This window comes from Lynx rufus, unplaced genomic scaffold (genome assembly GCF_022079265.1).
Source record: "Lynx rufus isolate CCGP_SWC_20201006 ecotype Redwood Valley unplaced genomic scaffold, mLynRuf1.p SCAF_6, whole genome shotgun sequence".
Classification (NCBI taxonomy): domain Eukaryota; kingdom Metazoa; phylum Chordata; class Mammalia; order Carnivora; family Felidae; genus Lynx; species Lynx rufus.
The window spans coordinates 33,210,621-33,238,177 of NW_025814878.1; the positions used below are offsets into that span (position 1 = coordinate 33,210,621).

The 27,557-nt window shown below is 40.4% G+C and overlaps 1 protein-coding gene across 1 annotated transcript in view; it reads right to left on the bottom strand.

Moving 5' to 3' along the window:
* TPD52L1 (TPD52 like 1) overlaps positions 1–27,557 on the bottom strand; it is an 88,970-nt gene that overhangs the window by 19,173 nt on the left and 42,240 nt on the right. Inside the window, exons 2-3 of the mRNA XM_047103002.1 lie at positions 17,257–17,372; positions 5,422–5,570 (exon numbers count right to left, since the gene is read on the bottom strand). Coding sequence (XP_046958958.1) covers positions 5,422–5,570; positions 17,257–17,372 — 265 coding nt within the window. The remainder of the gene's footprint in view (positions 1–5,421; positions 5,571–17,256; positions 17,373–27,557) is intronic.

The window sequence follows — 27,557 nt, forward strand, 5'->3', positions numbered from 1 at the left end:
ACATAAAAAAGCAGCAGAGAACAACAACAAAAACAAAAGGAGGTGGCGGGAATTTTTGGTGTATGTTCTTAGATTCCAAATCAAAGCCATACAAACTATGACAAAAACAACAGCAACAACAAACCCCAGTTTACAGATGATCTTTTTACTTGCTGCTGCATGGTTATCTTTCTATAAAGGAGATCATTTCAGTCTGCTATATAATTATTTCTATCATTCAGTCTTATTCCTCTTTGAATCCTACCACAGGCTAAAATATGCCAAGATCCTTCATTAACATATCATAGATTTTCTTTCCAGTATAAATCAAACTAAATAGGTCATGATTGCTTAATCAGTATGCAAAGTATTGCCTCTGGGAATCACCTTCAATCCTCTGACAGCTAAAATTCTCTTTAGTGCTTTGAAATTTAATTTTACTCAACCTCACCTTACCCCAGCTTCTCATTCTCTCACATCAAAATTTTCATCCTATGAGGTGTAGATCTTGTCCCAGAATGGGTAACATGGCACTAACAGCAGGGATTTAATTAATTCAAGGGGAAAATAGATTGTTACCAAGCCCTGCCCCCCACTCCCCCACCCCCCCCCCCACCATGTGATTAAGACTTTTCCCCCTCTATCAGCAGCCAAGAAAAGAGGGCGGGAGAAAGGTGCTTTCCTGGAATCGTGTTACTGATATACTCATGCCTTCCACTTAAGGATTGATTCTTCCGTACAAAGTAAGGTTCATACCATGAACCGTGATCATCCAGATTTATTAAATAATCTCTGAATAACTGTCATCTAGTCCTGCAGCTTTCAATGACATCAACATGCAGATGACTCTGCATGTCCATTTCCATCCTTGACTCTTCCTCTGAGTTGCCTTCTAGATGTATGCACTTGTTTGTCTATTGGGTATTTCAGTCAGCACACACCAAAACAAAATTCTTGGGTCTCCCCCCTCCCCCAGACTTGTTTTCTAGAACAGCAAATAGGCCTACAAAGCATCAGAAACTGTCCTGCCTGTTAACAAATATTAACTCCTTGAATTCTTAGTACCTATGAGATAGGTACTAATATGATCTCATTTCATGGATGCAGGGGACCTAGACTGCAATGCAAGCAATTGGAGTCCATAGTCCACGGGCTTGGCCACAATGCTACATGCCCATTGCTGCAAACAGTCCCCATGCTCAACCAGCTGCCCGTGTCAAAGACCTGACAGTCATATTTGATCCCGTTACCTTCTGCCTGTCTCAGCCCCAAACCACTGAGAAGTCCCATTGGCCTGGCCTCCAATTCTGTCCCCTTTCTGCTCCACACTAGCTTCACTGACCTGGATTACTACAACAGTCTCTGAAATGATTTTCCAGTCTCCACAATCTGTATAACACAAAGTTACCAGAGTGATTTTTTTTTTTAAAGGTGAATTCGAACAGATCACTTGCTGCTTCAAATCCTCCAGTGGCATCCAAAACCTTGCAATAAGATCCCCCCCTTCTCCACATGGGCTGCGAGGCCCCCGAGACTCCCACCTCAGCCCCTCTCACTACCACACTTTCTTTGGGCTCCTGACATGTACAAAACCGCTTCTTGCCCCAAGGTCTTTGCAGCAAATTTTGTCTCAACCCCAAAGCTCTCTCCTACATCATCACAAGACTAGATCCTTCTAGTCATTCAGGTATTAGCTCAGAGTAACCTTCCAGGACAGGACATCTCTGACCGGGACTCAATCACAGTGCCTCTGCCCTCTCCTCTGGCCCATCACCCTGTGCTGTTTTCATCATAGTACTTCCTGACAGCATCTCCTGTGTTTGCTTTGTTGCTGGTTTCATGCTCTTTTCCATTTCAACACTCTAAGAAGGTTGGAACTTTGTCCATCTTGTTGAATCCTACATCCCGAGAGCTTAGATTAGCTCCTGGGTAATAATGACTAATAGCAGGCACACGTTAAGACATGTTGGGTAAATGAACTGTCACAACCCCTTTAATGGCTTTCTAGTGGCAGTGGAATAAGAATAGCTCTATTAACAGACACCACAAGGCCCTGTGCACCCCTCTGCCACTTCTCCCTGCTGTGTCAACAACACTAATTAACCAGACTGCTTTCCCAGGGGAGAGGGAGCCTTCTCTCCTTCTGGCCATCAGCAGGCTGTGCCTCCCCCAGGAGCTCTTCCTGCCTCTCCCGGCCTGATTAATTTCCCACTCATCCTTCAGAGCTCTGCTGAAGCATCCACCTCTTGCCTTGAAAAACCTTCCTGAGTCCCCAGGCAAGGCTCAAACTCCTGCTCCATACATCCCCATAACACTCTTTTCCTTCATGTCGCTTCTCATACTTACTGTTTAACTGGTTATCTGGAATCACTTGTAAAGTAAACAAACACAAAAACCAAACTGTGTTTCCCTGATAGTCTTTCAACTCCAGAATCCTTGGGAATAAATCTATTCATGCAACAAAAAGCTCGATACTAAGTGTACCGCCTGACTATAAAACTAATTTGTTTTTCAAACGTGAGAAAATTAGAGACTATATATTCTCCAATGGGGGAAGGGGCTACCCACCCTCCTTGAACTTGCTCACTCTAATTCCATGCCTCAGGACTATTTATTCCCACCCTGCCCCCATCAGAACTAGGGCAGACTTGATGTACCCTCTGGCCAGATATCCACGGCTCCATTCCTCCCTTCGGCAACAGAATGGCCAGAGTTGTCCCATCCCCCGTGAGGTTAGCCCACCCTACAGCATGGTTAGGGAGGCCAAGCAGAAAGATCTTACCTGGGTCTTAAACCCCAGAGGGAAGTTCAGATCAGTGTGACAAGAGGGCCCACAATCAGGAAAATGGAGATTGTTCAGGCTCACTCTGTCAGGGCCATTAACTGGTATAGTGCTACTGAGGGGCAAAGATGGAAGTCAAAACTACTGACAGAGAAGCTCATTTAATTTAGTGCCTAAAATCCATCTATCCTTTACAGGAGACTGTTCATATAGTGTTGCAATATATATTTTAAATTGATAAGCACCAATATGTGGTCTCTTATCTTCTTCCATAATTGTCACCATCGGGTTGGGGAAGGTTAATTTGCCTCTGGAGATAACCTGATGGGCTCCCTGGCTCCATCCTGCCCTACTCTGGGCTGTGCCCTGATGCTGTCTGGATGAGCCCTTGGGGTGCACAAGCATAGGAGTAGATACTAGGCTGTGATAGAGGAAAAAAACATTTGCCTTTACATGGAAACTAGGGGAAGCAAAGTGGAGAATCATCAAGTTCCTTTTAGATGGAACTCTTTATACAAAGGCACTTGCACTAAGGTCTTAGTTTTCAGTAACCAGCAGACAAAGCTGCCCCCAGCAAAACTGAAGTATCTGTTGTCCATCACTGGTACCTTTTCCTACTGTAGGGCCTATCTCTGTCCAGGAGAAAAGTACCTGCAAAGAAAAAAAAAGTGATTCCCACTAAAATACTAGGAATGTAATATCTTTACCATGCAATGGATAATGCTATGGAAGAAAATGCATTACATGCAGGCACAAATTTGGGGCTAACATTAGGGATAGGGATAAGAACTGTCTCCACCAGCCTCTACCCCCAACTCACAAAAAGGAGAAAAATTACATCATGAGGTGGGCACTTACTTCCCTTTGATTCAAGAACAGCTGGCAAACAAAATATTTTAAATCATTAGAAAAGCACCCAGTAGTTGGATATTTCATGTAATGTTAAAAGTAATCCAATAAAAAGCGTGGCTGTAGAATACCTAAATTATTCTGTATCTTGCCTAATATCAGACAAAAAGATAATGGGAAAGCCAAAAACATTTCTGGTGGTCTAGCAGCAGGAGAAACCCACTTCTCCTGTGTGTCTCCTTTGCTCTCAATGACCACCACACTCACAACACATCTGACACCAGATGCATGGTTTTTCCCTCACCAAGCAATTCTGTGACAAGAGCTGGGTGTCCTAAAGTTTAAGACACTACCTACCCGAAGATGGTGTCAGATCCCACAGGTTAAGGGCTCAGTGTCACAACACTGCCTTCTCACTCCTCCATCAGATGCCAATCTAAGTCCATGATATCACCTGTGTGCTTGTGACTGATGGGCTATAAATCGGAGGTTCCCATGACCTCAAGTTTAATTAATTTGCTAGAGTGGTTTACAGAATTCAGGAAAATGGTTTACCTACTAGATTATTGGTTTATTATAGAAGGATATGGGGGAGGCCGGGGTGGCTCAGTCAGTTAAGTGTCTGACTCTTGATTTCAGCTCAGGTCATGATCTCATGGTGAGATCGGGCCCTGAGTTGGAACCTGCTTGGGATTCTCTCTCTCCCTCTCTCTGCCCCTCCCCCACTCGTGCTCGCGCTCTTTCTCTCTCAAAATAAATAAATAAACTTAAAAAAATAAGAGGATATGATAAAGGATATACACAGGGCGAGGAGGTACATGGGGAGGGATGTGTGACTTCCATGCTCTCTCCTGGTGCACCTCTCCCAGCACCTCCATGTGTTCACCAACCCAGAAGCTCTCTGGATGCTATGTTTTGGGGATTTTTATGGAGGCGCCATCATACAGTCATTAACTCCATTTCCACCCCCTTCTCCCTTCTCTGGAGGATAGTGGATAGCGGATAGCACTGCAAGTCCAAACCTCTAATCATGGCTTGGTCTTTGTAGTGACCAGCTCCCTATCCCAGAGCCACCAGGGGTCATCTCATTAGAACAAAGGATACTGCTACCACCATGGAAATTCCAAGGGATTTGGGGACCCTGTGTCAGGAACCAGGGACAGAGAGCAATATGTATATAAATATGCATGCATATATATATATATATGCATATATATACATGCATAAAAAATATATATATACATATATATGCATATTTATATACATGCATATATATATATTTTTCTATTATTCTACATGGCCTTAGCCCTCTAAATTTTCCCTAGAGTTAGTAGAGATGAAAAGCACATCCCTAAAATATGAAAAGTACAAGCTTTTCTTTTTAAATTAATGGGCAACAAGTCTGTACTAAAACTGCCAACCATTTGTCACAGAAACTCAAAACCTGTAGTGAATGCCAAGTATTCTGGGGAAAAGTCACCTGTCCACTTAGAATTTTTTGAGAAAACATAAAGAAAAAAATATATTTAACAAATGCTTAAAATATATAAAATAAAGGGAAAAATACAAACCCATAAAAGTCATCTGAGTAAAAATGGAGTTAGGTGAACAGTTTAATTTCATGAAGCTGACTATAGAGTCTGCATCATGCAACATATTTAATGATTATTCATATCTATTTTACTTCTAGAGAAAATATTTTTCCTAGTCATAAGTACCAAATCAGCTGCATAGAAAAAAAAAAAAAACAACAGAAGAGATAAGAGACAGCAAGCTAAGTGATTTCTTAAAAATTCTGTTGATACACTTACGCAGTAGAGGTCTGCACGTCATGCCAGCTTTTGCTGAAGTTCTGTTTTAATTCATTCATCAGGTTCATGCCCAGCTTTTGTTTTATTTCAACCAGATGCCTTTCTTTTGCTGATAAAACTTGCCGTAATGTTGTAATTTCGTCTTCGAGCTATACGTAACAGGGGAAATGGTATGGAAAGACATGAGACCAGCTGAAACATATACATGCAAAAACTCTCGATGCTCCAGATCAACCCTCTGCACCCTCTTGTTACCAGGCCCATGTTGTCTGAACCAAACACATCTTGTAGAGATGACAGTTAGATATCTTAAAATAGAAATAGATTTTTTTCATTTTAATGATTAGAAAAGTTGTAAAAAAGTCATTTGTACGGCAAAATATAAACAAGAAAATAAAAATTACCTGTCATCCACTAAGAAATAGCTGACACTTAGTAGATTGGCTTCTCATCTTTCAAATGTTTTTTTTTTAATATTGTACATAGATATAATTTTTGAACAAAAAACTGGCTTTGTACTGTATGCCTTTTTCTTATAAGCAACTTCTTTTCAACTGTCACTAGTCAGTATTGTGTCTATTTTTTGCCAACTACACATAGCTGCATTGGTGCAGGCACAGATTGGACAGGCACTGTGGTCTGGCCAAACTAGTGCCTCAGAAAGGGAGGAACGAGGGAGGACAGGATGTAGGTAAGAGAGTGATTTGTCTTTTATTTTTTTCAGATAATCTCACCCCTTTATTTATTTTTTATTTTTATTTAAATTCTAGTTAGTTAACATACAGTGCAGTATTGGCTTCAGGAGTAGGATCCAGTGATTCATCACTTATATACAACACCCAGTGCTCACAACAAGTGCCCTCTTTAATACCCATCACCCATCTAGCCCATCCCCCACCAACATCCCTCCATCAACTCTCAGTTTGTTCTCTATCATTATGAGTCTTTTATGGTTTGTTTCCCTCTTTCTTTTTTCCCCCTTCCCATATGTTCATTTGTTTTGTTAAATTTCACATGAGTGAAATCATATATTTGTCTTTCTCTGACTGACTTATTTCGCTCAATATAATACACTCTAGTTCTGCTCATGTTGTTGCAAATGGTAAGATTTCATTCTTTTTGATTGCCAAGTAATATTCCATTTTATTACACACACACACACACACACACACACACACACGTATATATCACATCTTCTTTATCCATTCATCAGTCTATAGACATTTGGGCTCTTTCCATACTTTGGCTATTGTTGATAGTGCTGCTATAAACATCGGGGTACATGTACCCCTTTGAATCTGTAGTTTTGTATTGTTTGGGTAAACACCTAGCAGTGCAATTGTTGGATTGTAAGGTAGTTCTATTTTTAACTTTTTGAGGAAACTCCATAATGTTTTCCAGAGTGGCTGCATTCCCACCAGCAGTGCAAAAGGGTTCCCCTTTAACCACATCCGCACCAATACCTGTTGTTTCTTATGTTGTTAATTTTAGCCATTCTGACAGGTGTGAGGTGGTGTCTCATCATGGTTTTGATTTGTATTTCCCTGATGTTGAGCATCTTTTCATGTGTCTCTTAGCCATCTAGATGTCTTCTTTGGAAGAGTGTATATTCATGTCTTCTGCCCATTTCTTAACTGGATTATTTGTTTTTTGGGTGCTGAGTTTGATAAGTTCTTTAGAGATTTTGGTTACTAACCCTTTATCAGATATGTCATGTGCAAAATGTCCTCCCATTCTGTAGGCTGCCTTTTAGCTTTGTTGATTGTTTCCTACATTGTGCAGAAGGTTTTATCTTGATGAAGTCCCAATAGTTCATTTTTGCTTTTGTTTCCCTTGCCTCCAGCGACATGTCTAGTAAGAAGTTGCTGCGGCTGAGGTCAAAGAGGTTGCTGCCTGCATTCTCCTCTAGGATTTTGATGGTTTCCTGTCTTTCATCTGTTTTGAATTTATTTTTGTGTATGGTGTAAGAAAGTGATCCAGTTTCATTCTTCTGAATGTCGGTGTCCAATTTTCTCAGCACCATTTGTTGAGGAGACAGTTTTCTTCCATTGGATATTCTTTCCTGTTTTGTTGAAGATTTGTTGACCATATAATTGTGGGTCCATTTGTGGGTTTTCTATTCCGTTCCATCAATCTACATGTCCTTTTTTTTGTGCCAGTACCATGCTGTCTTGATAACTACAGCTTTGTAATACAGCTTAAAGTCTGGAATCGTGATGCCTCCAGCTTTGCTTTTGTTTTTCAGCACTGCTTTGGCTATTTTGGGTCTTTGGTGGTTCCATACATATTTTAGAACTGTTTGCTCTAGCTTTGTGAAAAATTTTGGTGGTATTTTGTTAGAGATTGCATTAAATGTATAGATTGCTTTGGGTAGTATAGACATTTTAACAATGTTTGTGTTGCTTTTCCTTTTTCACAATCTACTGACATATAATTGACGTATAATAAACCACCTGTCTGTAAGTTTTGGCATGTGTGTTACTCTTGTGAACATATCCATCACCGCCAAAAGTTTTCTATGTCCTCTTTGTAATTTCTCCCTCCCCCTTTTTCCTGCTCCTCCAGGAAGCCACCAGTCTTCCTTTTACTCCACAGTATATACTCATTTTGGCTTTGTTCACTCACTCAATCTATTACTTGAGATTTTTGAGATTTATCCATGTTGCTGCATTATCAATGGTTCTCTTTTTATGGAAGAGTAGTATTCAATTGTATGGATATACCACAGTTTGTTACTTATTCACCTGGTGAAGGACATTTGGGTTTGGCCAGTGCAAATAAAGCTGCTATGAACATTCACGTACAAGGTTATGTATGGACATATTCCCTCTTTCCCCTGTGTTAGCAGAAGAGCAAATCTGTTCAGCATCATAAAATTGCTCTTGTATACTATGTAAAACATATGGAGATCCTTCAAAAAATTAAAAATAGAACTACCATATGATCCAACAATTTTACATCTGGGTATTTATCCAAAGAAAATGAAAACATTAACTTAAAAAGATACGTACTCATTGCAGCATTATTTACAATAGCCAAGATATGGAAACAGGCTAAGTGTCCACTGATACATGAGTGGATAAAGAAAATGTTATTGTCACACACAAACACACACACACACACACACACACACACACATACACACACACAGGAATATTATTCAGCTATAAAAAAGAAGGAAAGGGATGCCGGTGTGCAGTCGGTTAAGCATCCTACTCTCGATTTTGGCTCCGGTTCTGATCTCATGGTATGGAGTTTGAGTCTTCTCTGTCAGCACAAAGCCTATTTGGGATTTTCTCTCTCCCTCTCTCTTTGCCCTGGCTCTGCACATGCTCTGCTCTCTCAAAATAAACAAATAAACTTAAAAAAAAAAAGAAGGAAATGTTGCCATTTGTGTCACGGATGGACCTTGAGGGCATTATGCTAAGTGAAATGTATCAGACAGAAAAAGATAAATACCATATGATCTCATTTATATGAGGAATCTAAAAAAATAAACAAAAACAAGCTCATTGATACAGAGAAGAGACTGGTAGTTGCCAGAGGTGAAGGGGGTGGGGGGTGAAATGGGTGAAGAAGGTCAAAAGGTACAAACTTACAGTTATAAAATGTGTAAGTCACATACAAAAAACTGCTCCTGCAAATGTAATTTCTAACAGAGCAGTTCTTTAAAATGCCCAGATTGTAGACAGTGTTGCTATAACCTGTGAAAATCAACTTGCAACCCCATATAGTCTTTGATTCCAATTGTCGTATTTTATTTCAGTGTCATATTTTATAATGTATTGCCTTGGTAATATTGCTTCAATTTACATCATTGTTTTCTGAAAAATATAAATAATTGTGACTTTCTTTGTGAAACCAGAAGAGAACTATTAGTACTTCCTTAGTGTCCCACATGTACATAGGTCCTAAAAAGCCTGACATTTTTACTAGATTTCTTATTTTGAAAAAATGTGGCAGCTGTGCCCCATTTACATTCAAAGTCTAGTTCCGCTTCTGACCACAAACCACATCACTGACACGATCAGTCATCTTGCAAATGTGTTCCTTGGGTTACCAAAGACATAGCTGCTAGAAAAGAATCTCAAGAAAGAAAAGTAGTTTCGCAAATATTAGTCTTTTTTCTAGTGCAAAGGAAGATTTTACCCCAATAGTGGACAGACTGGAATAGCGTTGTGACGCTTCTTAGACACTAGTAATCGCTTAAGCAAAATAGGCAAAATTCTAAGAAGCATCTTAAATACAATAGTAGAAAAGAACCATCTCTTGGGGTTTTTAATATTAGCAAATGCCCTAGTAACCCAGTACTATTCGTTTTTTATGTTTACGGAACAGTTTTCTAATGCTCATGGAAATCTTCCTAAAATGAATTACACATTCTGTAAACATGTTATAATCAGTAGCACCCTGTCTTTTCTTGATGAGCAGGTCTTCAGTATGCAGATCTAATATTCATTACGGCAAAAGGAATCTACTCAGGGACCAGAAAGGGGGGGTCATGCTTTTAGTTTTCCCATTAAATGAGAACATATGGTTATTTTAAAATTAAACCCTCTATTCTTTTGCTATCATGTCATATTTTACTTTGTCATTTTTGTCAGTGTATCCTCCTGCATTTAATCTGTGGCCTAATATTTCCCAAGGCTGTATCTCTAGCTCTCTTTCTATAGAAAATGCCTGGGTTTCATGTCAGTCTTTTATTCTGTTAAAAGACCTACTTTCTTTTGCATAAATAATGTTTTGAATGACTGAAATTATTGGGAGTCTTGTGCTTTTTTTGATGTGCTGGGTAGTACCATAGTTTCCTATGTGATAAAAATAATGGGACAATTTTTAACCGGCAGAATAAAATGACAGATGTAGAGAAACCTCCTATCTATGGGACCCTAGAAATTTATTCAAAATTGGGGGGGGCAGTAGGAGACTCATTAGTTATTTGGGAGAGGGAAGTAAGGGATTCATAGTTTTCTAATTAAATCCTTGATCCCAAAAAAGGGATAGGGAGAAATACGGAAGTGACCAATTTACCAAGCACCAACCTAAAGAAAGAACAATGAAGTCCCATGACTAATATTTTAAAGATGGAAGTACACATTAAAAGGCATTTGTAAGACAGAGACTCCTAATGATGGAGACACGAACTTGGTTACTCAGGTCTACTCTCAGGTTCTTTAATGAAATTCTCGTAATTTCAATAAAATGCTAAGATTCACACTGCTTGAAACTTTCAGTATATTTATCAGTGATTAAATGTATGCCAAAAACTCTATAAGCAAATCCAGAAATTGAAAAAATACATAATCTTAAATTGTATTAGCTCGCAAGAATGAAAAATGAGAACCACATCTCTTTCCACAGAGCAGAGTTCTGCCCCACGGCAAAGCCTTTAATCACAAATATTTTAAATGATGCTCAGGGTGAGATTCTACCCTTCCTTTGACTAATGAGATTTTTTGGTCTAGTTACACCAATGGTTCTCAATTTCAGTTTACATAAAAGTCACTCATAGGGAATATTCAAAATGCAGATTCTAGATGTATGCCCCTTTTAATGTCCTAAGATCCTGATATCTTCAATTTGGTCGGGCCAGGCTACACCCACATGCATTATTTAATAAGCACTCCAAGATACTCTGATGAGGTAGTATGGAAACCCTATAGGTACCTCTGTAAGCCATGTCAAATTCCTTTTGGAATGAGGTGGAGTGCAGGTAAATCATTAATTAAAGTACTTATTAATTTTAATTTTAATTTGAAATTAATCATTTTTATTAGAAACTAATAGTCTGGTTCATTGGTTTCTTCACTTCCTAGAAGATCTCCTTATAGGACAAATATTTATGCTTAGATATTTCAACTTGATTCTTTAAGAATTAACAGGCACACAACAAGTGTTGGTGAGGATGTAGCAAAATTGGAACCCTGTACATTGCCGGTGGGATGTAAAATGGCTCAGCCACTGTGGAAAACAGTCTGGTAGTATCTTAAAAAGTTAAACATAGGGGCGCCTGGGTGGCGCAGTCGGTTAAGCGTCCGACTTCAGCCAGGTCACGATCTCGCAGTCCGTGAGTTCGAGCCCCGCGTCAGGCTCTGGGCTGATGGCTCAGAGCCTGGAGCCTGTTTACCATTCTGTGTCTCCCTCTCTCTCTGGCCCTCCCCGGTTCATGCTCTGTCTCTCTCTCTGTCCCAAAAATAAATAAACGTTGAAAAAAAAAAATTTAAAAAAAAAAGTTAAACATAATATAAACAAATGCATGTATACACCTGTTCATAACAGCACCATTCACAATAGCCAGACATGAAAACAGCTGAGATACCCATCAAAGGATGAATAGATGAATTGCAGTATACACAAAAAATGGAATATTATTCTGCCATAAAAAGGAATGAAGTATTGACACATGCTACAACATGGGTGAACCTCAGAAACATTAGGCTAAGTGAAAGAAGCCAGACCCAAAGTAGGTATATGAAATATACAGAATAGTAAATCCATAGATATAGAATGCAGATGGGGAAATGGGAAGCAACTGCTTAATGATCATGGGGTTTCTTTTTTGCAGTGTTAAAAATGTCCTGGAACTAGACAGAGGTGGTAGTTACACAACATCATAAGTATACTAAATGCATTGAACTGTTCATTTTAAAACAGTTAATTTTATATTAAAATAGTGAATTTTATACCTCGATAAAATTTGCAAAAAAAATATAAATTTAATCTGAATTAGCTAATGAATTACTTCAATATGAAATTCATGTTAGAAGACTGAAAATTTACCTTCCTATTTTATTTGCTAGATTACATAAAATATCTAACTTACATCGAGACAAAGAAATATTTTCATAAACTATTGAATCATCAGTATGATGTTTAGGAATAAGAGTTTCTGATCTCTTGCATATACTGTTTGAAGGCCAGCCTCCTCTCCTCTCCTGGCCAGTCCTGCCTTTGGCTAACGGTCTTAAAGAATTAAGATTAAAATCCAGATACTACTTGAGAGAGTGCAAAAGTTATTTTTATATGTCAACTTGACTGGCCATGGGGTGCCCAGACATTTGGTCAAACATTATGCTGAGTGTGCCTGTGAGGGTGTTGCTGCATAAGATTAACTACTGAACTGGTAGACTGAGTAGAGGAGACTGCCTTCTCAGAGTGGGTGGGCCTCATCAAATCAGTGGAAGGCCTAAATAAAACAAAAAGGCTGACCCTCCCTCAGTTAACAGGGATTCTCTTTGCCTGGCTGCATTTGAGTTGGGACATTTTTTTTTTCTTCCTTCAGATTTAAACTGTAATATTGACTTATCAGCTCTTGTTAGGCCTCAAGCCTTGAGACTGAACTACACCCCTAGGTCTCTAGCTTGTTGACGGTAGCTCCTGTGACTTGTCAGATTCCATAATCACATCAGCCAATTCCTTGTAACAAATCTCTTTCCATATACATATATACATCCTATTGGCTCTGTTTCTCTGGAGGACTCTGACTAAAACAGAAAGGTATTACAATAAGACATTACCGATGATGAACACTTTAGTTGTTCACTACTCAGTCCAGAATGAAAGAACGAAGGTCTTGAAGGAAGGAACCAAGAGAGAAAGGCCAAGAGCCTAACGCACTTCTTTGTAAGTCTACAAGCCAGATGGCGTGAGGGTACCATGTGTTCTTCTTGAGGAACCACACACCAAAGGAAGGGAGAAGAGCCCAAAGCGATGAAGGGAGCCCGAACAGGCTTTGCCTTGAAAATAGGCTTTGCCTACTTGATAATGTTGCGTGGTGTTTTTCCTACTCTTATTACTGCCTATTTTTCTTGAGCCATTTTATCTAGAGGACACTGGCAGTACTTGCTGGCTATATAGTCATAAATTTACACTATTAATGCCAACACTCCATCCCTTTCAAAAGCCAAGTCACACTGTGGAATACGAAGCCTAACACGCAGCTTGGTGATAGGAAGGTAGAGCAGGATGGAAGCGGCACAGAAATACTGAGCACGTTTATTCGAAAAGGGAGAGGAAGGTAAAAAACCCCACAGAATAGATATGTAAAGACCTCAGAAAAGCTGCCAGGAGCAGCTTATGAGAACAAATAGCTGAAACAAAATAGTATTTCTTTATATGTTGATTAGGTTTGTATAAAAGCATATTCAACTTCTGGTATTTAAAAATGTAAATATTGGGGTGCCTGGGAGGCTCAGTTGGTTAAGTGTCCGACTTCCGCTCAGGTCATGGTCTCAACGGTTTGTGAGTTCAAGCCCTGCGTCACGCACGCTGCTTTCAGTGCAGAACCCGCTTGGGATCCTCTGTCCCCCTCTCTCTCTGCCCACCCCCGACTCTTGCATGCTCTCTCTATCTTGCTCTCAAAAATAAACAAACAAAAAGTGTAAATATTTTGGGGTGCCTGGCTGGCTTAGTCAGTAGAGCATGCAATCTTGATCTTGGGGTCATGGGTTCAAGCCCCATGTCTGGTGTAGAGGTTACTAAAAAAATAATAATAAACTTTAAAAGATGTAAGTATTTCTTTAACCTACAAAATAATTCAAGTTAATTACAAATCTTAATTGCATGTCTTCTATACACAGACCACTGCACAAGATCAGAGGCGATACTGGCCTCACAACGAAGAAACTTTTAAAAACACACATATGTACTGCATGATGACAATAATAAACTAAAGACTAAATTGTGTTAACAACAGATTCCTCTTTCAAAATGAAGACTCCATCTAAGATGTAGCCTTTTGGACAATATTGGCTTATTTTATGTCTCCCGACATAAGGACGGATCTTCCTGTTGTCTACACTTGGTAAGCACACAACCATATGCTGGCTGTGTGGATGAGTGGAGTTATGAGTTTGCCCGAAGTATAAAGGCATCCTCATAGGAATATAAACAACCAAACAGTCTAGATAAAGCAGTGGGGAGGGATCCAGTGCAGTCACAAGACAGTGAGAGAATCTGAGGACACTAGGGAGAGGAGCACATTGAAGAGGAGACTGAATCCCTGGCACCCCCAAGACCCCTCTTAAGCAACGGAGTCAGAGATAAGAAGTCCGTTTACACAAAGCTCTTACTTTGGGTCTTGGCCACAAATGACTGCCTTACTCAAAGGCAATCTAACAGGCTGGCCTGCGAGATGTTCTGTTAACCAAGTAGAGAACGGATCCAGTAGGATCTTCCCTCACACAGAAAGGGATTGCTTTCAACCAGGGGCCCAGGAAGAACATCTGTGGAGAGCTGAGGCCGGGAAGCTGGGCTGTCTGAAAGAGGTCCCAGGTCTTTGGAGGGCCAGTTGTGGCACGGCCGAGATTGTTCTTTGCGTGTTCTTGTTGTAATTAACCCCTAGCCTCTGAGCTAATCTGAATGTGATCTGAAAGAACCTGGTCTGGGGTGGGTGTGTGAGTGTGCATGCACATGTGCGTGAGCAAGAGTGTGCACACGCACATACAGACCAGATTGCATTTGTGGAAGGGCAGGGAAAGAAGACTTAAGAAAAGGATGAGCATTAAGCAGAGGTGGTCTGAGGTGGAGGCAGAAGAAATGGAGATGTGAAAAGAAAAATAGCAAAGACACCTTTCCTTTGCTTGTCACTGGGCCTGGGGCATACGGCTGTGCCCACCTGCCTCTGGAAGTCACGATGCCTCTTTGGCAATATGAAGTTCTTCTTCATTTCTGAGGAATCCAGAAATAAGAAGCAGGAAGCATTCTAAAGGATGAAAACATGGATCCTGGTAACTTGAACACAGTAACAAGGAGTCTGGTGTTATTACCAGAAGTCAGGCTCAAAGAGTCTTAGGAATGAGATGTGCTGCAAGCTTATTAATGTGGCCAAATAAGACAGGAATTTCTGAAAACACTGTTGGCTTTTTTCATTACAGGGGCATCCACTTAGAACCAAGGCTTGCTTTTTCTTGATTATAAAAATAATGCATGCTCACTGTTGAACATTTAGAAAATAAAGAATGCACACAAAAATACACTGACATATGCGATGTGTATGTATAACCCAATAGTCCCAGAACTTTTATAAAAGTTGGTCTGCTACAGTGGTTTTGTCTACACTTAAATATGGACTATAACAGGAATTATTTTAGTTTAGAATCAGTTATCTTACGCCAGTTTGCAAAATACAACTTTTGGACACCACAATCGACATGAGCCAACAGGTCATGAACCAGAATTCCAGGCTTTAAGAAAACATGGCGCTAGTCCATTTTCCGTGACAGCTGACTTTGGTCTGTGCATGCTGGCATGTGTGGCCAATCTGAAGTCAACTGCGTTGTTCTGGATCAGTGGCCACAGACAGACCTAGCTAAAGAAACAGGCTGTTTGATTTGAGGCACTGTGCTTACGGAAATAATTTCTGCTGTACCAAGAACAAGCTGCTCTTTCATGTTATAATGAAGTCATTGTCAAGTGTGTTTTGGGAAAGCACCTAAAAAGTCTTTAATATTATTATAACCTGTCATAAACAGACACCACCAGAACATTAGAGCGTAAAGAGCTGGGAGCAGACCCAGCTGGGTGAGGGTAAGGTGGAGTTCAAAGCTGTGTCCTCAGCCTGCATAGAGCCCACAGTCCTGCTTCCAGCTAGGCTAGGAGCTTTCTCCCCTATGATGCAGGGACACAAAATGGGGAGGAATATGGGCTTCTTCCCTCTTGCTCTATTGTTTATTCTACCTGAGAAGCTCCCTTTCTCCAGTGCTTTCCTCCTCCAATGTAAATGCTCCTTAGCAAAGCGTTGAAGGGTTAGTGGGTGCTGCAAACAAATGGCTTGAACAAAACTTGTATCCCCAGTGAGCCAGGCACTCTCCCCACCTCTACGTCCAGAGGCCCACAGCAACTATGCAGGAGCTAAGGAAACCTGGATTCATCATAGTTTTCCTTTCTGCCCCCAGAGCTTTATTCTTCTGCAAAAGAGTACACAACAAATTCAGTCGCTTCTATGACTGGCTTTTGCATTACAAAAATAAGTCACTTCAAAGTATCTGTTGAGCTAAGCTGCTGACCTAAAGCAAGAACTGCTCTTAAAAAGGAGCTTGCAGGGGCGCCTGGGTGGCGCAGTCGGTTAAGCGTCCCACTTCAGCCAGGTCACGATCTCGCGGTCCGTGAGTTCGAGCCCCGCGTCAGGCTCGGGGCTGATGGCTCGGAGCCTGGAGCCTGTTTCCGATTCTGTGTCTCCCTCTCTCTCTGCACCTCCCCCGTTCATGCTCTGTCTCTCTCTGTCCCAAAAATAAATAAAAACATTGAAAAAAAAAAGAAAAAAAAATTTAAAAAGGAGCTTGCACCTGTACCCATCAGTAAGTGATTATTGTTCCCATAATATTGTGAACTTTAAAAGAATAAGAGGTGCATATTTACACGTATTCATCATTGTTGCTTAATCATTCCTTTTTCTACTATAACCAAAGTGTAATGGACAACTGGCATTACAAAAACACCTTAGAAAAAAGTAATCACCTTGTAATATATCATTTATTAAATGTTATTAAATGAGGGGCGCCTGGGTGGCTCAGTCAGTTGAGCGCCCAACTCTTGATTTTGGCTCAGGTCATGATCTCACAGTTTGTGAGATTGAGCCCCAGGTTGGGCTCCGCGCGGACACCGTGGAGCCTGCTTGGGATTCTCTCTCTTGTCTCTCTCTCTTCCCTTCTCCCGCTCTCATTCTCTCTCTCTCTCTCTCTCTCCCTCTCTCTCTCTCAAAATAAATAAACTTAATTTTTTAAAAATCTTATTAAATGAAAGACAACATAATTGTAATATGGGACGTATACAAAACTAACAATAAATAGCTCCTAAAATACTGAGATAGAACAACAATAAGATTACTGAACATACCTGAACTAATTCTGCCTTTAACTCTTCTTTTTCCTCCTCAGACAGCATGCTAGAGAAGTCCGCACTGGCTACTGCATCTTCATCTCGCCCTTGCAATGGTTCCGTCTCCAACAACCCTTTAGGCAAGATTGATAAAAACAGAATGCAATTAAAATATAAATTTAGCCAACTTCTGTTTTCAGTCTGGAGAACTAGATGCCCTGACTGACCCTCCTGCTGAAAAACAACTAAATATTCCAAGAAAAAAAATCTTTCTAAATGTGTGATGAACTTCCAAGAAAGTAAAGAATAATACGAAGCCAAAGAACTAAGGGAAAGTGGGAAGCCAGAGGTGTAAACAAAAGAAGTTTTCATTAGTTCCACATTTGCCACCCAGATGAATTCCAGCTTTGGCTTTCACTCTCCCCTGGGGTGCAGGGGGCAGAGGACAAAGCCTAGGGCCACCCAGGGAGAGGGGTTTAAGGTGAGACTTGTCCATAAATCCGCATCCCCTCAGAGCTGCACCCTGAGAGTAAGGTGAACTAACTGGAAATAAATACCATTGCTCCCCACAGGGATCTGGCAAGGCAAGTAGCCTGCCTTGACACTCAGCATTAAATGGACGGCAAAAATGCCTCCCTGACATCCATAACCCCGAGTGGGACTGTGTGTGAGCTGGGTGCTTGAATGCACACTATGTGGGTGGCCCAAATGAAGTTCGAATAGAGAGTATTGTTAACTTTTTCCCACTTTGGATGTGGAAATATGTGGATACAAAACCAGGAGCAGCAGCAGCTGGGAGGAAACATCACAGACAAACTGATTCTGGCAGAGGGACAAAAGGAAGTGTCTGGGTTCTTGATGACATGGTTGTGCCACAGAATGACCCCCAGGACAGCACAACTTCTAACTTGTTAGGTGAGAAAAATGCCTTATCTTCAAAAAATAAAATAAAATAAAAGAAAGAAAGAAAGAAAGAAAGAAAGAAAGAAAGAAAGAAAGAAAGACATTCCCGAGTTGAGGCCCTTGGCATCTGGATAACTTAAACGCGTATGTTCTCTGGAGGACCCAGGAAATAGGCCCTCATGGATACGGAAGTTTCATTAGGACATTTATACATCTGTGGGGAAAGGAAGGCCTTTTAGTAAACTGTCCTGAAGCAGATAGTTATCCATGTAGAAGAAGTAAAATTGGATACTTTTACATCATTCACAGAGATCAAATTATAAACAGTTTAGAAGACAATAGGATTTATGAACCTCTGGGTAGGAGGGACTTCTTAAGACACAAAAAAGGGCAAGTAATGAATAAAAGGATGAATAAAATTACAAACGTCTCTTCATCGAGCACACTATATGGAAAATTAAAAGACAAGCCACTAGTTGGAAGATCTCTCCTGCATGTTTAACTAGTAAAAGATGCATTTCCAGAATAAGCAGAATTCCTACAAACCAGTTTCAAAAATGTAAATAACCCAATAAAAACAGGGCCAAAACATCCAAAAGAGATTTGCTATGGGGAGAAATCACAAATGGTTAACAAACTCAAGAAAATATGCTCAACCTCACTGATGTTCAGGGAAATACGGATGAAATCACTGCACACCCACTGGTTTAGTAAAAGTTCAAAGTCTGACATTATCAAATGTTGACGACTATGTGAAGGATGGAAACTCGCACACATTGCTGGCAAGAATATAAAGAGAGATAAAAGACTTGAAAAATAATTTAACATGATCTGGTAAGTTCACATACCCTACCATCCATCAGTTCTACACCTGTGTATGTATATACCTGAGACACTCATATAGGAGCACCAGAGGTCATTACTAAGAACTTTAATGGTAGCAAGAACTGTGAGTCACGCAAAAGTCCACAAACAGGACAAGGCGCAAGTATATCCTGGTGCATTTACACCAGCACGAATGACAACAGTAAAATGACTGAGCTACAGCTACACACTACATGGATGAAACTCAGAAACAAGATACTGAGAGAAAAACACAAATTGGAAAAGAATAATAAAGTATACTCCCATCCATATGAAGGCCAAAAACATGCAAACCTAAATAAAATGTTCTTTAGAAAAGAAAAGAAAAGAAAAGAAAAGAAAAGAAAAGAAAGACTATGATAAAAATAATTCAGGAAAAGGGTTTTCTCTGAGAGAGGGTACGTGTAAATGGGAACAGGGAACTTATACGGGGTCTGTATAGGGTTAATGGTAATGTTCCATTTCTGGGACACTGAGTTTCTGTGTACGAAGATTTTCTACACTTTAAATTTATTTTGTAAACATACTTTTGTATATAAATAATTACTTGATAAAACAATTAAAAATAAATTTGATCTCGGGGCACCTGAGTGGCTCAGTCAGTTGAGCCTCTGACTTCGGCTCAGGTCACAATCTCATGGTTCGTGGGTTCGAGCCCCGCATCGGGCTCTGTGCAGACAGCTGAGAGCCTTGAGCCTCTTAGGATTCTGTGTCTCCCTCTCTCTCTCTGCCCCTCCCCCACTAATGTTCTGTCTGTTTCTCTCTCTAAAATAAAAACTCAAAAAAAATTGATCTCAAGTCAAAAAAGAAAGATAAATAATTATCCTACAATATTAGAACAATTGTTAGAGAGTAAAAATATGAAACGATCTGCAAAGTTCTCAAGCTGACCCTACTCTTGAGTCTCCTGTACCCACATCCTTTGGTCTGAATCAACAGGGTACCATCAGCACCTTGTGTCACTGATGATACACCGACGCACATCAGTGAAGGTGGCATACTGCTGAACCAAGTTCATCAGATTCTTGTCCCATCTACCTACTCTAGAGGCCAGGTTCAATGTTAAATCATTTTCTTTTTCATTAGTAATATGTGTTCATTATAGAAGATAGAAAAATAAAATTATCCATTACTAATTAAAATTACTGTTAATCACGTTACCTAGAAATAAATATCATTTTGGTCCATCCTTACTAGGTATTTCTTCTATGCATATGTCTACATTTTCTTGTATATATTTATATGCATTTACTGTTGTGAACTTGATTTATTCAATAGGAAATCATGAATATCCTGTCTGTCTAAAGACACACAGCCCCACACTTATATATTTTTGACGATTATCCAGTACTTTGTCTCATGTATGATTGATAACTCATCCTGTTTACTGGGAAGGTACAGTGAACATCTTCCTAGTCAATCATTGGGCAAAATCTTGATGATTTACTGTACATTGGATTACAGAGTCAAAGGACAGGAACATTTTTTTTAAGTTTATTAATTCATTTTGAAAGAGACAAAGATAAGTGCAAGTGGGGGAGGGGGGAGAGAGAAGGAGAGAGAGAGAGAGAGAGAGAGAGAGAGAGAGAGAGAGCAGGAGAGGGGTAGAAAGAGAGTGGGAAAGAGAAAACCCCAAGTAGGCCTCACGCTGCCAGCATAGGACCCCACGTAGGTTTCAAACTCATGAAACTGCAAGATGATGATGACCTGAGCAGAACCAAGGGTTGGATGCTTAACCGACCAAGCCACCCAAGCAAAGAGCATGACGGTTTTGAAAACCACTGCCTAATTATCTCTCAGAAAGACTGTGTCAGTTTTATGCAAACATCAGCAACCTATGAGAATATCTGTAGATTCTTAGTACAGCAATGTTAAGTAGGTCATTGAAAGAGGGGGGAAATGGTCACTTCTGCTAGTAAATATTTTTTAGATATTTATTTATTTCTGAGAGAGAGAGAGAGGGTGTGTGCGTGGGCGAGAGAGAGAGAGAGAGAGAGAGAGAGAGAGAGTTGGGGAGGGGCAGAGAGACATAGGGACAGAGGATCTGAAGCAGGCTCTGTGCTGATAGCAGGGAGCTGGATGTGGGGCTTGAACTCATCAACAGTGAGAACTCATCAACAGTGAGCCGAAATCCAGGTGCCACCTGGTGCCTCCCTCCCCACTAGTAAATACTTATGTTTATGATGTGGCCGATGTATTTTCAGTCAATGTTGTAGAACTACCTTTATCAAGAACTAGCAGCAATTCCAAGCACAGAGTTAAGAGATGGGCCCAGAAGGTAAGCAGCCCCCTGCCCTGGGGGTTAGGGTTAAAGAAGAGCCCTTGTAGGAACCTCTAAGACACTCTTGTCTTCCTAACTCAGCTGGGTCCAGGAACTAAACAGCTACTGTTTAAACTTAGCTGGTACACAAATTCTCAATCTACCCCTCCCTTGACAGTGTGAGAGGACACATGTCAGGTTACACACAGTACTGCCAGGTACTTAGACTTTTCAAGACATCAAACATCTTTAGTATCTTCTTACAGTCTAGAAAGAAACCACAATTCAAAATCCATTTTAATTGACAATATGTGAACTGGGAAACTTCCAGTGGATTTAGGGAAAGAGGGAATTTGCTTTCCAGGGGGTAGCTTCTTCTTTTCAGGGGAAAATAACATAGACCTTATGCAGTGAGATTCTGTGCGCCAGCCTTCAGCTCTGATCTGTCACATGTGCCAGTCCATGGCAACATCACGGATCCTTCAAAGTCTCACTCCCAGAACGAAGCCATTCAAGACAACTCACAACCACGTTCCTTGTTGGTTCGGGTCTAATTAGGCCAGTTACCTTCTTCACTCTTGTTTGACATTAAATGCCAAGTCCCCATCTTCTTTTCCTACTTCTGCTCCTATTTCCCTGCTGCATCCTCTTCCAATGGGTGTTCTTGAGTCACACAGCTCAGCGCAGGGAGCCATGCAAACCCAAACAAAAGAAGCACAGGGCCGGCTATTTCCAGTAGAATATGCTCAACTCACCGGGTTAGGAAGGCAGTAATCAAATTATGAGGTCAGAGGATAATTCCAGAATCTAGGAGTAGATGAAAGAGGAGTTGAATAAAGAAGTGATTCACAGTGGAAGTGAGTCAGAATGGGGAGGAAAAATAAAAGCAAATGATAAGAGACACCAAGTGACAGATGAGAATGTGACAGGGCAGCATGAGTATAAAATGACCTAGTTACTATGGAAGCAGGTTTTAGAGGAGATTAAAAGCATAGTTTTAAATAAAAGCAGTTATCAGTGGACAAAATCACTCAAGAAACATAATTTTTAGCAGACACCAGTACGTTATGAATATAGACAACTTCATGAATTTGGTTCTCTTTCCAAATGTGCAAACTATGCCCCCCTTGGCTGGCATAGGCCCCCTTTTCCAGGGAGTCAGGAGATCTGGAATTCTACCATCTGTGGGTTTGCCACTAACTACAGAGTACACTTGACCTCAGTGTTCTCATCTGTAAAACTGATAACCTTATGGGATCATTGTTAAGAGTAAATTATGTGAAATAAGAGAAGACATGTGAAAATGTTATAGAAGTTTTTAATTTCCATATGAGCCAGAGCTGCATATTGGTGAAATTGGGGGTGATAGTTTAAAAAAATATTAATGTGCTATATTCTCTTTTGCTTCCCCAAGAATATAGTATTTTCCTAGCTGGTCTAAGGCTTCCACCTGTCTGAAGTGGGGCAGAGGAGCAAAAGAAACATGGGGAAAAGATTCACATTTAAATTCTTGGCATCTGAAATTGGGTTTTCCAGAGAGACAAAAGCTTGGCAAAATGGGCGATTTCCTAAGGAGAGGATGTTCTTCATATTTTTATTTCCCTCTTCATATATCATCAGAAGCCAAGCCCAGGACACCCAGGCAAGGGAGTTCCCTTAGGTACAGAGTGCATTAGAATTTACTAAGGGCATACATGTCTCCTGTTCCATTCCTTGGAGACGGTGGGAAAAAGGAAGGAAGAAGAAAGTGAAATGTGTATGTTCAATCTTTCTCTTTGGGCTTTGGCCCAGAATGATGGAGATTCTGTTTGCACCTCCAGATCCCCTCGTTCCTCCTCTCCACTCTGTTCTGTGCCCTGGAAGACTGACCTAAGGAATACACCAATATGATTCCCTAACCCTTCCACGTTGGCCAGTGGGGAGCCCCAGCGGGACACTGCAGAGCAGAAGACAGGGGTAGGGACTGCCTCCCCCCCTGCCAGGCTGCACTGTGCAGCCTCAGCTTTTTCACTATCAGAGACTATGATTTCTGTTAGGGAGTCCTCTTCTACAGCTCAGTGCCTGTCAAGTTCCTAGAATCGGATGCTCTCCTCCAGCCTACAGATTGTATGGACTTCCCACTGCTGTTGTTCTGAGGTGCTTCTACACCCCCCTCTTGGTTCCCCTATTCTTTGAATAGTCCCTTCACTCAAATCCCTTGAATGAGGCACCCCTTTCGAGCATGCCATCCATCTGCTTCTTTCGTGGTCCCTGACTGGTACAGGAAGCCTGCCCCAATCTCCTTTATCGGCTCTAAAAAATATATTTTTCTGGTTATCCCACACCAACCTGGAGCACAGCCACATCCTTGTAAACGGACCTTAATCTGCTTGGAGGCCAGGCACCAGCCCTTGGGGTTTAGTTCTTCAAATCACCTTATGCAGTCAGTTAACTATGCATGGGGGCCAGAACCCCCCAGAGTACTTAGGGAGAAACTTGTCACCTTGATAAGGGGTTGGTGCCCCTGCAGCTGGGGCTGGGGTTACTGGCTCTGGAGAGAGGTCTGGATAGAGGAGGAGGAGAAAACCTGCCACCAACGAGAACCAAAGTGAGGCTGAATCAGCCTGGAAGGGCTACTGGGCTAAAACCCAACTGAGGAAAACAAGCTCATGGGTAATATCTGCGGAAAATGTCAGCACAAGAGGACGTCACAGTCCCAGTGGAAGGGCCAGCAGAGAATACAAAACACTGCATGGATCCATCCTGTTTCCACATACCAGATACCTCCTTAAGTCAGGGAAAAAGAAAAGGGGGGATTAAAAAAAAAGAGAAATCTGAGCTAGAGGGCAATTTAACTGAAGAACTGAATATTATTTAAAGGGGTTTTAAGAATTATTCCATTGGAATAGACTAAACCTATTTTTCTTCTCTACTACCCAGTGCCCAAGGACTCCAACCCAGATTGGGTAGATGTGGGTAAATAAATACATAAATAAATAAATAAACAAACAAGTAAATAAATAAGCCAGCATACATATGTACAACACAGAGTGTGAATACACTTTCTGATCCTGCTACAGGAGTATTTTGCACAAAAGACGGCATTTTACTTTCATTTATATGCAATACAGTATACAGACACTTTAATAAGGGTAACAAATATCCACAGGTCTGACTATAATGCAGGAATTGCGTGTCTCCATTGGCCAGGTCCATCTTTGGGAAGCAGGTAGGTCTTAAGGTACTTGTCAAATGCTACCATATGCCTGCTTTCTTTATACCTACAACTGGCCATGATGACTCAGTAAGTCCTACACGTAGGGTTGAATGACATAACATGCCCAACCAGATCCAATGGAGTGGTGACTGTGGGCTGGTCCCAGCCTTGCTGATGGGGATCCTCATTTATGAAACCTGAGTTCAGGGTCTGAATCAGTTGCAAGTTGCTGGTTTCTAAGTTAGGCTAGTCTGCTCCAGGGCCTATGCTCTTCCCTGTCCTACAACCATATTAAGAAAAGTAAACAAATGATGACAAGTATAAATCAAGAAATGAGCTTTGGATTAAAATGCCTCCTGCAACATTGACACGAAATCACCCACTGGCATCAACATACTTTTAATGCATCCTGTTGAGCACTCCAGTGCATCAGGTCATGGCTTCATGCACATGATTACAACAGCACAGACAGCTAGGAGTTAAAATGACTATCAACCATGATTTCAGATCAGTGACCATATCCTGCACTGTTGGCAAATATATAAAAGTTACAGAATTTCTTTTAAATAGTAAAATAATCTTGCATGTTATTTGTGTGTGCACCTGTATTAAGGAATTAACAAATAAATATGGCTATGTAACCAAGCAAAGGAAGAAAAGTGCATATTTTCAAAAAGAACATAAAATTATTCCAGGACTTAATAAAAAGAAAGAATGCAATAAAATAAATAAAAATCCACACTGGTCTAAATAATACATTTAAGCCTGTAATGTCTATTACTTACTTATACTTTCATCATGATGTTTGGTAAAAATCACTTTAGGCATTCTTTTAACATAAAAATTTAAAGTATCTCCATTTATTCTCTCTGGGAAAAACTACTGAGTTAATCTCACTGTTGGATTTATGGCTACCTTTAAGTGCACAAAAACTAATACATGTTAATTCAAGGAAGGTAGAAATTAAAGACATAATAAAACAAGTTTATTCATTAGAATCCTTTCTGCACATTTACTAAACCGACCACAAAAACCTAAGTATTATATCCACCTCCATCATGGAACTCCTTTTCATTTATTTACCAGCAACCTGTATGTAGCCTATTATTGAATCACATCGTTTCCCTGTTGTCCTGGAGTTTTGGCAGTGGCCTCACATGCTAAGAAGAAAAATGGGAACTTTACACCCCCACATCCTAAAACCAAGGCTTGACCCTAGTGCCTGACATGCTGAAAGATTTTAAAACTGGTTCTGCTGGGGTGGGATCACCTCCCTCTAGCCTTTGAGTGAGGGTGAAGTGAGCAGGGAGGGGCTGGCTTATAAGAAATTTGCATATACAGACAAGCAATGATTAAAGACAAATAATGCTCTCTTCTCCAGAGATCACCACCATAAAACCTTCATGCACATCTTTCTAGATCACTTCTTATATTGCAATACACACTCCCCCCCCCCCCACCATTTCTTAACATCCCTGAAATTGGGATGCTTCTGACAATCAATGGTGTCTTACAATTAATTAGTGGTCTTTTTTTTTTCTTAGTAGTATATAAAACAATAGGTATCTTAAAACTTTTAACATCTTATGGAAAAATCTGATACAAAGGTATATACATATAAAATTGAATATATCTTATATATGTGTATATTTAGATATATCTATGTATTTAAAAATGAGATCACACCATTTTGCAACTTGATTTTTTTTTTTCAGACAACTTTCTCTTCTCATCATTTTTTCATCTCATCTGAAAGCAGACCCTATCAAAGGTCCCCAACTGATCCCATAATGCATCTAGAGCTGGTCTGCCCAAACCTATATGCAATCCACAGCTACAAACTTACCTGGTTTTTATGCTCCTTAAGCCTCTTTTTCTCTAGCTGACTAATTCATGGCTTATGGAAGAGACTAGCCTTCGTCTTGGCAAATTCATCCCAGTATTCTGATTAACGATTCATCAGGTATATTATATTGGGAAGAATCCTCTTCTGGGGACAAACCAATCTTAGGAAAAATTCCAGCTCCACCCCCTTTCAACTCTGGACTGTGATAGTTTGAAACGTGGTCTTTTCATATGTAAAATGGGGATAATAATGTCTGCCCACAAAAGTAGGTTGTCAGGAGTTAGAGTTTTGCAAAAATAACTAGCACAGTATCTGGTAAATAATAATCAGTCAGCACACGTTAGCACCCAGTTGGGTCATACTTGAGTGAAATTCTTCCTTGATCAGAGTTAGTTATAAAATTCAAGCGCTATGAGAGAAAGAATGTATGTTATTACTCTGTCCTCAACATGTTAAAAAAAAATTTCACTCCAGAGACAAGCCCCTCACATATATACCTTAAGTAACACCACCAGTACATGGTAGTACACGATCACACACAAAGCCAATGCCCTAGGGAAACCTAAATCTTCACGCCATGCTCTGCTCATCCTTCTGCCCACTTCCTAGAAGGAGCCTATGTTCATGTGGCGTTACCCTTTCTGGCCATTGCTTAATGGACTAGGATGACCATCTGCCTCAGAAGTAGCCTCTGGATTCCTCTCTCTCTCGAGACTTTAAACTAAGAGACAAAGGATGGATTGGTAGAATCAGATTAAATCAGGTACCGGCAGAATTAGTAGAGAGTAGGCCTAAATCTTTCTCAGCGCTGCCTTTGGTCACATGTTTATTCATTCATCATTCATTCAACAAATACTGAACACCTACCGAGTGCTGTGCAGCTCTTTGCTTTCATGGAACGTAGAAACCTGCCTGTCCTGAGGTAACTCCTCTGACTCTGAATTTCCATGAGATTCCTCTTTATCCTTAAAATAAACCTTGTTTTTCATTTGAGCTAGCCCAAATGTCTCTTTCTCTTTTTCATGCACAGAAACTCTGAGTTAAACAGAGACAATAATATTATCAAATTCAGGGAAAAGAGAGATCATTATGCACTCTCTACCAAATTTTAACTCCATGACTTCAATGATTTGCCACGACATCAAAATCAATTAATTGAAAGTCTGATAAATCATTTTTGCCCCAAACTTTCTCTAAACCTAAAGTCATTCACTTTGTCATTTGTACTGTCTTTAAGATGTTCTCTGATA